This window comes from Berghia stephanieae, chromosome 5 (assembly GCF_034508935.2).
Source record: "Berghia stephanieae isolate SIO BIC M18660-M18661 chromosome 5, UCSD_Bste_1.3, whole genome shotgun sequence".
Lineage (NCBI taxonomy): Eukaryota > Metazoa > Mollusca > Gastropoda > Nudibranchia > Aeolidiidae > Berghia > Berghia stephanieae.
In genome coordinates, this window is record NC_088364.1 from 62,539,188 (window position 1) to 62,556,687 (window position 17,500).

The 17,500-nt window shown below is 37.7% G+C and overlaps 1 protein-coding gene across 2 annotated transcripts in view; it reads left to right on the forward strand.

Annotated features, from left to right (window-relative positions):
• The first annotated feature begins 59 nt into the window (after nucleotides 1–59).
• The window catches only part of LOC144973374 (uncharacterized), a 100,100-nt gene continuing 82,659 nt past the window's right edge, over nucleotides 60–17,500 (forward strand). Inside the window, exons 1-4 of one of the 2 annotated variants that reach the window (XM_078915717.1) lie at nucleotides 60–996; nucleotides 1,937–3,027; nucleotides 12,666–13,512; nucleotides 16,623–16,700. In XM_078915717.1, coding sequence (XP_078771843.1) covers nucleotides 102–996; nucleotides 1,937–3,027; nucleotides 12,666–13,512; nucleotides 16,623–16,700 — 2,911 coding nt within the window. In that variant the 5' untranslated portion in view covers nucleotides 60–101. The remainder of the gene's footprint in view (nucleotides 997–1,936; nucleotides 3,028–12,665; nucleotides 13,513–16,622; nucleotides 16,701–17,500) is intronic. The other variant, XM_078915718.1, reaches the window with a different exon arrangement.

Below are 17,500 nucleotides of genomic sequence, written 5' to 3' on the forward strand. Positions count from 1 at the left end.
AGTAGGAGAATAGATTATATTTGCCAAGATTTTGCTTATTCTAAACTCCTTCCCTGTCCACAGGATCCACTCTAGACAGCATCACTATGTGATGACAGTCGATGGAACAGAGACCAGTTCAGACTGTAGCTAGAGACCGCATCCTACACATCGAATCGCCAAGACTACACATTCGATCGTCGGTGAATACAGTTACACTGCAAGACCGATGTGTAAGGATGATCAACCCCTCAGACAAAAAACAACAACAGCAACAGCAACAAACACATCAAAGGCAGCAACCAACCACAGCGGTATCAACGACAACTACACATTCATTTCCGGTTACCGCTGTTACGTCATCGAGTTCTGAACAATCATCAACACAAACGTCAGACATTTTGAAACAGCAAAGCATAACAGAAAAAAGGACAGGAGACATAGTAACAACAGAAAGCTGTAGAGCATCAAAACCGCCATCCACAACTTCAACTGTTAAGCTCGCCGAGACAGTTAGCGTTGCATCACAGGTACCAAGAGGTGCAACGGTTGTAAAAGAATGTTCCGGAGATAGCAAGCAAACAGCATTAGAACAACAACGGTTAAGTAGTAGTAGCACTAGTAAGGAATTACTGACAACATCTTCAAAATCAGTACCATCATCGCCATCATTGCTGAAAACCCCAGAAAATGTATCCACACCATCTCCATCATCATCTTCATCGTCCTTATCTACGTCAACAAAACCACCGAAATCCCCGTCACCTTCAAGAGCGAGCATCAACAGAAGTTCTCTCGGGGCCAAGGACAAAGAGAAAGAAGAAAAAGATAAGAAAGAATCAACAGATAACATTGTGGGAAGAAAGCATCCATTAGACGAGGATCGACTGACCTTGATTGTCCCTGACATTCAACATGGCGGGGCAAAGGTCAAGGCTGCATCTGTGTCACCACAGCCTATCAGTGAATGGTCAGCGTCCTCTTGGAGTGAACCTCACAGTGTACGACAAAGATCTGGTAAGCTGTAGGGATATTCCCACATACTCCATCTAATCTCGTGCGGCTGTGCGGACTTGTGATATAATAACACTCGCATTGTGACCAGCTGGTCACTGGTTCGAGTTCCGCTCTGGGCTGCGCAACGTTGAGTCCTAAATACAGCTCTATGCTTATATTCTCTCGCTGCACTCAGGTGTAGAATGAGTACCTGGCCAGTAACAGCATTATCTCTATCTCAACCAAATTATGTAATAGTGTAACCCTGGAAAAAGTAGGGAATCAATTCTGACTGAATCTGAAAAAAAAAGTCTTTTAATTTTCGAATAGAAACCCGTATAATAGATATAATCGATTAAAATTAAATTAACTTAACATGATTAAAACCTCTCTTTACCAACTATTGTCAAACCTGGGACTTCACTGATATCTTCAAGGAATTCCCAAGGGTTGGTAGTTTTTATCAAGATGAGAAAATCCTTTTAATCTTTTGATAGATGAAGGACCTTTGTGGGGCCATTATTGAAAATATGTGCCTTTTCTGGGACACGGCAGAAATAGGATTCTATACCGGTATCTAGATATTGATGGGAATGCCATTATTCTCATGACTCATAACTTCTCACTATATGCAGTTGTAGAATGAGTATCTGATCGATAACATCATTACAGCTTTGTTTGTGTTTTTTTTTTAAAAAATCAAAATAATGTATTAGCGTCTAAAAGACGGCATGTATTGTTCTACATCGTTAGTTTTGTTTGTTGGCTTGGACTTCATTGGAAAGCGCTTTGAACTCACGCTTTTTTTTCTTTGTAACAAACAAAAAGATTCCCTCTTCTCAAATCTCTAATCTTCTCCAGAATTACAAACATTTTATATATATTTAAAACCACAATATTTGTTATATATCAAATTATGTGCTTTCTTAACAAAATCTCTTTTCACCGTGTTTTTCTAAAGCAACAACAACCAGTAACTTTTCGACCAGAGAACAACTTCTACCCGGAGATCAACCAAACAGAGACAAGAGCAATTCTGAAGGTAAACTCAGCGTCCAATTCTCCCTGTCTCCGCCGCCAAAACGGGATGTGGCGCATATCATGGAATTTTTCCTGGAGCAGGAGAAGAACCTTCAGGAACGTTTTCTGTCTCTGCCTAAGAATCCTCCTAGGAAGCAGCGTTCCCCTAGCCCAAACGTCCAACAGAAACTCGGCCTTGAGCATCTGGACAACCTTGTCCGGTTGATGCAGCAACTGACCTCGCTCAAGGATGAGAATTCAAGGCTACGTAAACGCTGCGACTATTTGGAGAGTACGAAAAGTCTTCTGCAGGCCAAGAAAGATCTCAACAACGAAGGAGGAGGAGGAGGAGAAGGTGGAATTGGAGCGATAGCAAAAGTAGCAAGTCTGCCTTCTTCTTCGAGGTTCGGATCTACTTGGTGCAAACAGCAGAAGCAGCATCATCAGCAACATCATTCTGAACATCCCCAAAAGCAACAAATTAAATCTTTGCAAGCCATCGGGACCTCTCGTACCCTTCCGGGAGATCGTGGCGACGCAAGGCCAAGACTTTCGAGCGCTGAGGATTTCGACTATCTCGAATCGTTGGAATCCTCGTCAGATCAACGACCAAAACAAACAACGAAGAAAACTTTACATAAACGAAGTTTTTCCACGGGGTCAATTGAAATTGACCTCATCGATAGTACAGAAGTTACAGACGTATCCAGTGATGACAAACCGACCACTAGGTACAAAATCGTTGGGAAACCGAGCTCAAAACAAAAAGGAAAATCTTCGAAATGGGCTCGTGTGAAAAAAGTATTGACAGGTCAAAAATTGTACGAGGATCTTAACACGACAATCAAATCCCTCCGTGAATTCGGGAAAAGCTCACATTTACACCGTTATTCATCCGGCGGTGCAACTCAGGAAAAACGGTCCACGGATCACCGGACATATCGTAGGTCTGACTCCATCCCGGCCTATGGAATTCAAAGGGAATTTGATTCACAAGTCTCCCAGCCCACGTATTCTGGTTACCAAGTCATGGTAAGTCTTGTCTTTAGTCCTTCACTTTTTCATATTCATTCGACGAGGTGTTTTGGTGGTAAAATCAAGGTGTTTTAGTCGTGCGGTCCCAGTGCTTTGGTCGCACGACTCCGGTGTTTCGGCCGTACGTCCCCATCAGTTTGATCGTACGCTCCTACAATTTGGTCTGTAAAACCCCATTAAATTGATCGCACAATAAAAGTCTGTGTTAGTAGATAATATGCTCTTAAGAATAAACGTTAATATTAATAATTATGGGCTCTAAACACACTATTCTGCATACAGACCTGTGCTATATTTTCAGTGATGTGGGAGCTTATTTGAACACCACGCTTTTGTAATCTGTCCAATGCCGATGCATTAGATAGTGAGGAAGGAAATAAACAAGTAAAATCAAGCATAAAACAATTGTTATAAAAGCAAGGATGCACATCAACCCAGAAAAGTGAAATGATACGGAAATTACCCAGTAGATTTTTGACCACTCAAAAGCACGGAATTTGTGACACACTTTTCACACTTGCTCGAACAAACATAGTTGGTTGATAATAAATGATGACATGAATGGATTCGGCCCCTCTCTGATCATTGTTATTGTTTTTTATACCGCCAAATGGGTGACTAGTTATCACACGATTCCCTCGATCATATGAGAAGCGTATAGATAGTATGCGCTTGGCTAAGAAGCTCACAACATTGCCATCCGGACATATAATGGACCAAGACACAAAACTATGTGTACCCATGAACTTTTATAGTCTAGTTAATACAGTTTAGTGAGAAGCACTCATAAAAGTGGATGGCAAAAAACAATAACAAAGACCTGAATGACGTCATCTTTGTTCTATCTATAAGATTACACATAGTTTTCTGTGTTGGATCAAATGATCAAGCGGTAGAACAGTGGGTATTTTGTTTAGACACTTAACATCGATAATAAAACCTGTGTATTTCGCTGTGTTTACCACTAACTAACAATGTTTATATTATGACGACTGTCCCAGAGGCGTGGTTATCTAGGTTTCGATTTTAACCTAATGAAACAGACTGATAGAGTTACACATACAGATCTAAGTCACACTCAGCTGCTGCGAGAAGCTGCTACCGACTGTAAAATGTGCTAAACAAAAATGAATAAAATAGTTTCAAAAAAAGGACAAAATACTAAACACATAACGTTTCGAACTCAAAACAATTATTCAGCCAATAACAAACATAGTAACACATATATACATCGCTTAAAACCCAGAAAGTCGGCAGAAAAATAATTGGCACGTCAATACTGATAGTAATAGAAGGAACAAAATTGCCGTCACTCGGCTCATTGTTTTTGTTTTTGGCCAGCCATTTTTATGAGTAATTCTCACTAAATTCTATCAGTCAGACTATAGATAGTATGCGCTTGGCCAAGAAGCTCACAACATTGCCATCCGGAAGTATAACGCACCAACACATAAAACTGTGTGTATCCATGAACGTTTATAGTCTGGTTAATACAGTTTAGTGAGAATCACTCACAAACGCGGATGGCAAAATATAATAACAAAGGCTTGAGTGACGTCATCTTCGTTCTATCTATAGATAGTTCGAAGATGACGTCACAGGTCTTTGTTATTGTTTTTTGCCATCCGCATTTATGAGTAATGCTCACTGAACTGTATTAACCTGACTATAAACGTTCAAGGATACACACATGCACAGTTTTGTGTGTTGGTCCTTTATACTTCCGGATGGCAATGTTGTGAGCTTCTTAGCCAAGCGCATACTATCTATACATGCTCGAGGTTACACAACACAGGTTTTTGTGTTGGTACGTACGCTATAGATAGTATGCAGATGACGTCACTCAGGCCTTTGTTATTGTTTTTGCCATCCGCGTTTGTGAGTTGTTCTCACTAAACTGTATTAACCAGACTATAAAAGTTCATGGTTACACAGAGTGTGTGTGTTGGTCCGTTATACTTCCGGATGGCAATGTTGTGAACTCCTTGGCCGAGCGCATTCTATCTATATCCGGCTGGCGGATGTTATGAGATTTTTTGGCTAAACGCATAGCATCAAAATGATCATAGGGAATTCCCTGTAATTTACCCACACCCACGTGATGAATGGATCTCAGACTAGTTTACACGACATGACAACAAGGTCTAATCGTTTCCAACAGTCTGACTCCAGACACCACAGACGTCATCGTTACCTCCAATGTCAGATGCAAACATTTCCACATGGCGAACGTCCTTATTGTACCGTACTATGAAATAACACTTTTTTTTTGAAAATGTTGTCCAGAGAACAATCACGTCCTTCAAATTAACTATGGATCGATTAAAATGTCCCTCATTTTGTCATCAATTCTTATATCTTGGACGTATTTGAAGACTTTCTGTAAGTCTCAAGTTTCAGAGTGACCGTTCGATACTATTTATCTTAAAAAATAAAATAATAAAATACACTTTATTCATCCCTAACTAGAAATGTTTCTTTAGGATCTATTCCAAAGGAAGACTGGAATAACCCAGACGTCAGCCGCAGTGCAGCGCCACAAAGTGAGCTAAGACAAAGTGACTTGCTCTTGGCCACACAGCGCGACGGATAGTCGAACTCGGTGCCTTCCTGGTACGAAGCAAAGATCATACCGCTGAGCCACGCTGTCCCATTTATAGATAGTATGAAGTTGACGTAATTCAGGTCTTTGTTATTCCTTTTTGCCATCCACGTTTATGAGTAATTCTCATTAAACTGTATTAACCAGACGATAAAAGTTAATCATTACACAGAGTTTTGTGTGTTGGTCCATTATACATCCGGATGGCAATGTTGTGAGCTTCTTAGCCAACTGCATACTATCTATAAGCCCATTCATAGCTGGCCGGTATCGTGTTGTTGCACATCGCTGTCTATCTTGTGTGTGAACTTTGAGTTTTGCTCACTTGTAAATATCAGCAAGCTCTTTCAAATATTGCCTCCGTGGGATTTTTCCTTATTGATAAAACGAAGTTGACGTCACTCAAGTCTTTGTTATTGTTTTTTGCTATCCATGTTTATGTGTAATCCTCACTTAGCTGTGTTAACCAGACTAAACAAGTTTAAGGTTACACATGGTTTTGTGTGTTATACTTCCAGATGGCAATGTTGTGAATTTCTTCGCTAAGCGCACAGTATCTATAGATAGTTCGAAGATGATGCCACTCGGGTCTTTTTTATTGTTTTTTGCCATCCGCGTTTTTGAGTAATGCTCACTGAGCTGTATTCACCCGACTATAAACGTTATGGATACACACAGTTCTGTGTGTTGGTCCGTTATACTTCCGGATGGCAATGGTATGAGCTTCATAGCCAAGCGCATACTATCTATAGATAGTTCAAAGATGACGTCACTCAGGTCTTTGTTATTGTTTTTTTTGCCATCGGCGTTTATGAGTAATTCTCACTAAACTGTATTAACCAGACTATAAAAAATTCATGATTACACACAGTCCGTTATACTTCCGGATGGCAATATTATGACAACATTGCCATCCGGAAATATAACGGACCAACGCACAACACTATGTCTAAACTTGAACGGTTATAGTATGGTTAATACAGTTTAATGAGGATTACTCATAAACACGGATTGCAAAAAAAAAATAAATAAATAAATAAAATAAAGAAGACCAGAGTGACGTCAACTTCATTCTATCTATTGAAGTTGGCATCACTCAAGTCTTTCTTATTGTTTTTTACTATCCATGTTTATGTGTAGTTCTCACTAAACTGTATTAACCAGACTATAAAAGTTCATGGTTACACAGAGATTTGTGTGTTAGTCCGTTTAATTAAGTCAGATTAATACAGTTCAGTGAGCATTACTCATAAACGCGGATGGCAAAAAACAATAACAAAGACCTGAGTGACGTCATCTTCGAACTATCTATCGCCTGACACTGAAATCCAAAAGGACTGGCAGTTTGACGTCATTATTTGTTGTTTTTGTTTTTGCACCGCCTAGTGAGTTGTCGTTAGTAGAGCTCATGGAAATAAGTCATTTCATTGGCTGAACTATTGCATACAACTCACAATTTATTTTCTTTTTTGGCAAAAGACTAGCATTTTGACGTCACTTTTTGGTCAGTGCCAGGCCATAACTTTACGAAGGTCACGGTTTCAGTGTCAGGCTATAACTTAACGATGGCTGCGATTATCCAGACTATAGATAGTATGCGCTTGTCTAAGGAGCTCACAACACTGCCATCCGGAACTTTAACGGACCAATACACAAAACTTTGTGTAACCATGATCGTACATAGTCATGTATGCAGTTTAGTAAGAATTACTCATAAACGCGGATGGCGAAAAACAAAAACAAAACCTGAGTGACGTCAACTTCGAACTATCTATAAATATTCAATGTTAAACTATGGTCTGTGTGTTGTCTGTTATATTTCCGGATTACAATGTTGTGAGTTTCTAAAGATAGTATGCGCTTGGCTAAGAAGCTCACAACATTGCCATCCGGAAGTACAACGGACCAACACACAAAACTTGTGTAACCATGAGCTTTTAAACTCAGATTAATACAGTTTAGTGAGAATTACTCACAAACACGGATGGCAAAAATAATAATAAAGACCTGAGTGACGTCTTCTTCGAACTATCTATACCAGTGAATATGGATATTTCTGCCCAAAAACATTTCAAAACTTAATGACCAAATTGATTTGGACAGAGAAATCGATAAAATCAAAATGAAAGCATAGGCAATTCCATTTGTCCTCACCATACATACAGTCTTGATTATCTTTGAAGCACGGAGTTGCAACTTTATGACAAGACAAGACAATCTATGAGTTTGGAATCTAGACGTCTTAAAAATAATGTCGTTGGTCTCCTCCTTTCTCACCTCTTTTATTATCATTATTATTATTATTATTATTATTATTATTATTATTATTATTATTATTATTATTATTATTATATTTATTATTATATTGTTATTATTATTATTATTATTTTATTATTATTATTATTATTATTATTATTATTATTATTATTTTATATTATTATATTGTTATTATTATTATATTATTATTATTATTATTATTATTATTATTATTATTATTATTATTATTATTATTATTATTATTATTATTATTATATATTGTATATTATTTATTATTATTATTATTATTATTATTATTATTATTATTATTATTGTTATTATTATTATTATTATTATTATTATTATTATTATTATTATTTTTATTATTATTATTATTATTATTATTATTATTATTATTATTATTATTATTATTATTATTATTATTATAATAATAATAATTATTATTATTATTATTATTATTATTGTTATATTATTATGATTGTTATTATTATTATTATTATTATTATTATTATTATTATTATTATTATTATTATCTTGATTGTTTGTTATTTATTTTTATTTTGATAATTTAATAATTATATTAATTCATGGATTAAATTAATTATTTATATCAAATTGATATTAAAAAGCTGTTGTGTTGGGAGAAACGGATTGGGCGATAAAACAGTTTTACAAGAACTGGCATAATCACGTCCCTTGAATGCTCCCTTGCCAACACCAACCATAATCAAAATGATTAGAACCGAGCACAGGATAAACACCAGCTCTGCCGTACTCTGGAAAAACCCATATTTAAACATTTGGCCATAAAACTCGTCGTTCAAATATCGATCGATTTAGATTACCCTCATCTAGGCAAAAACTCTCAAACCTGGGACTTCTCGAAAACTATGTGAAAATGTAAACGTTAAAAGTATGATGGAGAAAAATCGTGTCATAACAAGTCACCCATCTGGCGGTATAAACAATGATCAGAGAGAGGTAGATTTCGTTCTCGTTCTTGTTTATAAGCACCCAACAATGCGGTTGTGAAGGTGTGCCCCAAATTCATTGTTCAATTGGTCAAAAATCTACTGTTAACATCAATGGATGAGTAAATATGTTTCTTTGATCTGACGGAAAGTACATTTGGATAGCCAGCGTCCTATCCATAGGAATGTAAATTAATAATTGCTCTTGTCTGTTTCACGCGATGAAAACCGGGAGAAACCCTATGGTTCTGAGGTGATATTTTTGAAATGTTTGTATACCGTATTTGTAATTAATATATTTGAACATCGAGAACGGCTTCCCAAGTCTGAATTAAAACAAGTTCAAAAGTATTCAACAGTCGTGACGTCACTTCCCTCATAAGGACGCATAGCATCTGGTTCTAAACTATCGGAACAGTGGCGGACGCTATTATTTCCATCACCGCCCTTATGAAATACTGCTCCGACGAGCATAAAAGTGCATCCAGATGAGAAAAACATTATAAATCTGATCACGTTTTGACTTTTATACATTTTGATCACATGACATGTGAAAAAGTTCTTGCCAGTATGAAGAATAAAAAGTACCGATTTTCTTTATTTAGAACCAAACTGCTGGTTGCTGGGCGAACGTGACAGCAGACTATTGAATCCTATACGCAGAGAATAATAATAATAGATTCATATACTCTTGCTTTTTGAATTTCCAGACTTGTGACAGAGTGTTGGGACAAACGCAGGAGTATAGATAGTTCGAAAATGACGTCACTCAGGTCTTTGTTATTGTTTTTTGCCATCCGGGTTTATGAGTAATGTTCACTGAACTGTATTAACCTGACTATAAACGTTCATGGATATACACAGTTTTGTGTGTTGGTCCGTTATACTTCCGGATGGCAATGTTATGAGCTTCTTAGCCAAGCGCATACTATCTATAAGAAATCATTGATTCTACCCCTCAATCGATTGTGATTTCGTTATCACTGAATACAACACATGTTCATAACCATTTAAATCATATATAAACATATCTAGATAATTCTTTATAAAGAATCTAATTTCAGCGAAATTTAAAGTTTGAAAATCTGACGTCAAAAAATAAAATCTGTAAACTTTATATCATTACGCGATACTAACGACAACTCATTAGGCGGTGCAAAAACCAAATAATGACGTCAAAGTCAAAATGCCGGTCTTTTTGGGTTTCAGTGTCAGGCTATAACTTAACGATGGCTACGATTATCCAGACTATAGATAGTATGCGCTTGGCTAAGGAAATATTTAGTAGATTTCATGATATCAAGTTTACAAATTTATTATTTTTTCGTCAGATTTGCAAACTTTAAATTTTGCTGAAATTAGATTCTTTATAAAGAATTATCTAGATAAGTTTATATGTGATTTAAATAGGGACTAGTGGCATAAATACCAATAATGTTATTCGCCACTCTCCAAATGAGGAAACGACCCAGGCCTGGCAATCACCGAATTCCAGACGTTATTTAGAGACTGCATGACACACATATTACACTATTACTATACCCCTGTCTCTCTCACACATAAGTACACACTCACACTCACACACACGTATACACATGTCTACGCAAAGGTCACTCAAATAACACACACACACAAACACACACACACACACACACACACACACACACACACCTACACCTACACACATACACTCAAACAATTACGCACACATATCGCCACCATCTATATTTACATCTCTCCGTTCTATATTTAGATTAGGCCGTATGTCCAAATTGACCGTTCCGTATTTAACCCGAAGGTAATTAATTATAGTCCTTTCCAACTACCTGTGCGCACGGAAAATTGTAAATTGCTCCAACGTTACGAAATGTGGAGCCGTGACTTTTTGCATGCGGGCTTATATTTTAAGTGACATTACGAATTTTGAATACCGATATTGATGGACCAACCAGTTTTCTCACAATGCCGAATTCCTTTGCTCTTTTCATCGTTTGCAAAAAAAAAAAAAAAAAAAAAAAAATATGACTCAAACTTTAAAGTGTTTACAGTAATGGTGTGTTGATTCTCTTTCCCGTGGAGAAAATAATCGTAACAACGTTGCATTCAGTGACATAGCTTAGTAAATAATTTTGGGTTATTTGAAATAATTTAATAATAGATAGCATTTATCTAGTCTTTGACATCGTTAAAACACACTCACGGTGTTTATACGTTATCTCTTCCCTGGTGGATCACGGTCATATATAATATATTCAACGAAACAGGCAGCTCTTTAGGTGCTTATACATTTTTTTTTGGACAAAGACATTGATGTAAAAAAAATAAAAAGAACACAAACACAGCGGGATCCTCGAATTGTTACTCCCATTTCCGGTAGGACGAGGAGTAATGCATGTCACAAAGACATTACACCCGACCAACTGTTGAGCAAAACAACTCATAGAGGTCGGACAAGACATGTCACGAAATTCCACTGATCACCTATCGAGTGAGTTACGTGTTCGCCATTCTTGAATTGTGAAGTCCCAGGTTTGAGAGTTTTGCCAAGATGAGGGTCATTTAAATCGATCGCTATTTGAAGGTGGAGTTTTCTGGCCAAATTTTTAAATATGGGTTTTTACAGAGGACGGCAGATCTGAATCGATCGATATGTGAAATACTTTTTTTCTAGTTTGAATTTTCATTGTGCGGCTATATGGTCTAGTGGTATGACACTCGCTTTCGAGTTGGAACCTCTCTCGGCGCATAGTTGAGTCCTTGGAAATGGCTCTTTACTCACATTCTGTCCTCGTATTCAGGTGTAAATTGAGTACCTGGCCGTTAACAGCGTTATCTGTTGGAAAACAATTGTTCTATCACTCAACAAGGGTCGTGTTTCGTTCTTTATGTTACATGTTACTGTTGGTCAGTAACCCCTAGTAATGCGCTTTGAGCACATTCAGTGGATATTGCGCTATATAAAAGCTCATTTTTTACGTGCTTGACCGTGTAATGTAGGCTGCTTCTCCAACTCGACCCGTTCAGTCCATAGCATTCCCGAGACAGGTCAATTTTAGTTCTAGATACAGACCGGATTCCAATGTAGTAATTCACGTCTGTAGCCTTGTCTGCATGGCTTACCAAAACCACAGACAGGTCTGGCCATAGCAACCTTAGGTACATGCCTAACAGTTAATCCAGTTGGCCTATAGTTTGCTTTAAAAAAAAAATAAAAACCACAGAGCACGCCAAAGCTTTTCAGAGAGCCAAATATTATCTTATGTAATTACTGACACGGTAAACGCGTATGTATGTATGTCAAGATATGAGAGTGCGGTAAACGTGTTTGAATCTAAAGATATCAGAATGGCGGTAAACGTGGTTGAATGTAAAGATATCAGAATGCGTTTAATTTGTGTGGATTTAAAGATAGACGTATTAACATATATTGGATAATCGATTTACAACCATGGGTTCAAACTGGTACACATATTTACATTTACGAAATATAATAAAAATGAATATAACAGCTTCAAAAATAGAACGAAATACCAAACACGAAACGTTTCGGGCTCAAAACCCTTCTTCAGCCAAGGACAACAAAAAAAAAACCAATAAAGACAGAAATATATTACTAAATTCCAGATAGGTCTTAGGTTCGATTCCCAGTCTAGGTCGACTGATTTTTTGGGATGGTTTTTTAAATATTTTTCTTGTCTTTTTCTTTCTTTCTTTGTCTGGAACCCTTCATACACACGTGTTCAGTTCTTTATGAATATTCATGTCACTATTCTCCTCTCTTCCAGGACACAACCGAGGATCTGACGTCAGACATCTGGATGGGACCTTCGGATTGGTGGGAGGAATATGAAGCCAGTAAGGAGAGTGCCACGTCAGCAAGCAGTGACGTCAGTTCCGTTATAGAAGTAACCACCATGTACCTGGGCCAGAAACCCGACAGCTCCATGCAAACATCAGCATCAGGGGCAACATCATCATCCTCTTCAACAACCACCACTACCGCAGTCACCAGATTAAAACCTCCTTTATCAACAACTAGGAAATCTCCGGCACGAGAGAGTCTAACAATAGGTCTTCCTCGTCGGAAATCTAGCCCTGCCCTGAGCACTAACGATGACGACGAAGATGAAGAGGATGACGACGAGAGCTTGTTAGAACTTGCCTCTAAGACAGAACCAATGCGATTCCTTCACAAATCCTCCAGCTGCAAAAGCGCAGATTTGGATCTGCCCAAAACATCCTGGGACATCAAAGAATCAGCTAAAAAACTTCACAGGACTGCCTGGGGCAGGGTCAAGGACATTATCCACACCCGTAAAGGAAGTATTAAACGAAAACCAAGGAAAGATAAGTCTGGGATGTTGACAGAACCTGAGGAGACCTCGGAAGTTGATATGGAAGCTCTCTTAGACGAAAGTTGGCATCATGAACTCTTTGCCGAGGGACTTCTAGGTCAGTCGACGCCGAGGAGTTCCCCAATGGTGATCAGGCAGTCCCAGACCTCTAGCAAGATCGGTGATCACCACCACCAACAACAACAACAACCACAGCATCATGAAACACAGACGTTGTCCAAATCTATGTCAGCGACAACAACCAGCACGTCTCCCGTGGATATGGCCGCACTCTTAGGTTCGTATTTGTCATTGTTGTCTTTAAAATACGTGAACATTTATAAATAAAGTGCAATGTCCACCACATGTGCTCAAAGCACTTCACAAGTGGTCCCAAGCCAACAGCAACACTTAACATGTAGGACGAGACAGCACGCCTGTTAGGCAATATTACAATTTCCCCCGACACAGACGATGTTAACGGCCAGGAAATTGTTTTACACCCGAGTACGTTGAGATAATGTGGGAAAGAGCCTTTTTCCACGACTCAATTATGTGCCGCTTAGATCGGGACTCGAACCAAGGACCATCCGGTCCAAAGGCGAGTGCCATACCAATAGATAACATAGCCCACCTACAGTCACAACACGTTGTTATGTGGGGTAGCCTGGACGAGAAACTGGGATGTTAGGATGAACTTGTTCATCATAGTAAATAACCAAAGAAATTCATTGTGGCCAGTCCACTTAAACGGTATTACATTGGAGTGGTTTAAATGATAGAACTTGGATTTATATAACATTCGTAACTGTATCCCTGGGTAGCAACAAGCTGTGTGCTATATTGTATTATATAACATCCTTTATATTAATCAGAAAGTATAACATTCGTAACTGTAGCTCTGGGTAACATTAAATCTACCCGTATCAGCCGTTTTTAGAATTCTCCACGAAACGTCACACCCACCCAGCACGAAAATAGATTTTCTTACTCAAACAGAAAAGTACATGTTATACATAATATTGTTCAGCAAAATGAAATCTACATGAGCAATATGGTTGGCAAAAAAACAACAACAACAAAGACCTGAGTGACGTCAACTTCCTTCTATAGTCAACTATAGTTGGTAAGGAGAAGGGTTGAAGGAAGGTCTTGAATGATCAACGACGGGGAATGGAAACGTAATGGAGCGAGCTTGGTCTTCCAAGGGAAATAACCCTGTTTATTATATGCAAATTGAACAATATAATGAGTTATCTCCCCTAATATGCCAGTCGCGTTCAATTTCTTTGACAAAAACCCTGGATGCCTCTCATAACGTTGCGTAAAATTAGCTTGATAAAGAACTAATGAAAATGACGTCAATCAGCTCTCCGTTATTCGTTTTAGATAACCAATTGGGTGATTAGTTCTCTCTAAATTCTCGCAACCGGACTATAGTCTGTTAAGGTTACTCATTGATTTATGCGGTTGTGCTATTGATCTGGCCGCTAGAACTGGTGAGTATACGACTTAAACACATGGCATCAATAGAATAAATGACATTTACCCCATTTGGCTCTTTGTTATTGTTTTTTTTTTTTAGAGCGCTGGATGAGTGATGTAATTCTTTTAGACTATATACATTTAATGTTACACATAGTTTTTGATTCATCTAGCTGGCGGGGCTGATGAGTATTTTGATTAAACGTATTTATCGATAGGAAACAAAAGTGTGATGTAAAATAAAAACCGGGTTCAAATTTCCATGGAAATGGAAGCCAATCCTCCAGAGGCCTGGAGTGCAACTGATCTTCGACATTCAGATGGATGGCATCTTATTATCTAAGCTGAAATAAATGCTGGTCGTCAATAAAGATCATCCATTCTCGTCCTAATCCCGAGAATCTGCCTTTACATCCGTACTAAAATTGTTATTATGACACCTTGTGGTCAAATATGTAACATATTCATTGTTTATGCATTGCCTGGAGGCCTGGTTACACACTTCCGATGAGTTTTGAATCGGAAGAAAGAAACGTGTGAAGTCATGACTTCTGCTTTCCATTGCAGCGTTCAGTTAAAATAATATGTCACAAAGGCATCACTTGGTGAAACATTCTCTTATACCATATTGAAACCCCATATTCGATTCATAATTATTTCTAATTATGTCGTGCTCGAAAAATTAAAGATCTGAACAAGTGTGCGGCTATGTGGTCTAGTCATATGACATTCGCTTTTGGATCGGAAGGACCTGGGTTCGAGCATCGCTCGGCGCAAAGTTGAGTCCTTGGGAAAGGCTATTCACTCACAGTCTCTCATCGTACTCAGGTATAAAAAGGGTTCCTGGTCGTTAACAGTGTTGTCTTTGTCGGAAAAAATGTAATATCGCCTAGTAATCTTCATGTCTCGTTGTACATGTTAATTGTTTCTTTTGGTCAAGAACTCTTTGTAAAGCACTTTGAGCACCTTCCGTGGATATAGACTATGCGCTATATAAATGCTCGATTTTTTAACTAATCGTCATGTCTAGTTCTACATGTTACGTGTTGCTGTTGGTCAGGAACCCTTTGTAAAACGTTTTGAGCACGTTTAGTGGATATTGCACTATATAAAAAAGCTCAAGTTATAGTAGTTATGAAATAGTGTCAGACAAAACGAGATAGAAAAATACAAGAAAAACAAAACATCCCAAAGAAATCTGCCTGACTTCAGATCTTTAACGTAGCCAAACCTATACTGTCTCCCTAATATGTGAAATTATAAATAAACGTATACATTTATATTTAGCCAATAATAAGTTGTCTTTCACATATACATCGATTAAAATGACCCTCATCTTGTCAAAAACTCTGAAACCTGGGCTTTAAAAAGACTGTGAAAAAGTAATATGCACAAATGAGTAGCCTATAACATCTTCAACAACAATATAGAAAAAACAGAGAAAATATCAAAATCGTAACGGTCAGGCCAAAGTGATACTCGGCTGCTAGAAGATGTGGACTGTAAAGAGAAATAATCACAATGAATATCATAACAGCTTCAAAAAAATACAAAATACCAAACACGAAACGTTTTTGGCTCAAACCCCTTCCTGAAAACCATCCTCTAATATGACCAAAAAAAATGTTTTGGATTTGAGTCTGAGGTTTTTGGTGATTTCGTAGCTTATTCAGGCTTGCCAACCTGTATGATTTTTCATATTTTAATACGCTTTAATCTGTTTTCCAAGGATTCAACTGTGCGCCGCTGAGAGTGAAACCTTGGACATTCCGATCAGAAAGCGGCTGTTACACCACTAGGCCTATTAGATGCATGTTATCTAGGGACGTATGTGGAAATTGCGCTATATAAATGTTCAAGATCAAATATCCAAAAGTACAATGACGTCATTTCCATTCATCAATGTGTTTATTTCCCCACCAGGACGAAGCATGAGTGATGACTTCAATAAGAAAATGCAAGAATGGGAGGAGATGAAGAGCAAGAAGGCTTCAGTGAAACGTGAGTACATGCATCATTGCTCATGCGTGGGATCAACCAGTATTTTATTAACTCACTAAATCCTAGAAATTTTTGCTACTTTACACAAAATTGGAAAAAAAAACGTATTAAAAATGAGCATGTACATAGATAGTTTTATTCAACTACCATTAACATATAAAAACTAATAACATTAGCTTTGATATAAGTTGTCTCCCCCTCTATAATTTGTCTCAGAAAAATGTAATAAATAGACATGGGGTCAAAAATAACCCGGGGAAACTCGTCGGTGTTAGGGGTGTGTGAGTAATTGCGTTTGCTCATAGAATTTATTAGCTTCTCACCTGACACTAGGACTTTATATTTTGACGCCATTTTTAGGTTTGTGTACCACCTGGTGAATTGTCGTTAGTAGTACTCAAGGAAACAAATTAACTCTTTGGTTAAACGATTAAATACAACTCACGATTGGTTTTTCTTTTAGTTAGGGTAGATACAGACAGAGAGAGAGAGAGAGAGAGAGAGAGAGAGAGAGAGAGAGAGAGAGAGAGACTTTTTCACTGATTCAAACCCCAAAGTATAGAATTCTATTGAGTGTATGTCTTCTTCTTCTCCCTTCTCCTCTTCCTCCGCCTTGCCTTGTATTTTGACGTAATTTTCTGATCAGTCTCAGGCGATGAGTTTACCAAGGCTGTGATCAACCAGTATCAATGATATATATTTGCTCCCAAATCCAGTTCCTTGATTACTGATTAGATTTTAATCACAAAGACCCAAACGTACGTGAGAATTGGTGATCAGATAATCATAACAAAAACTCA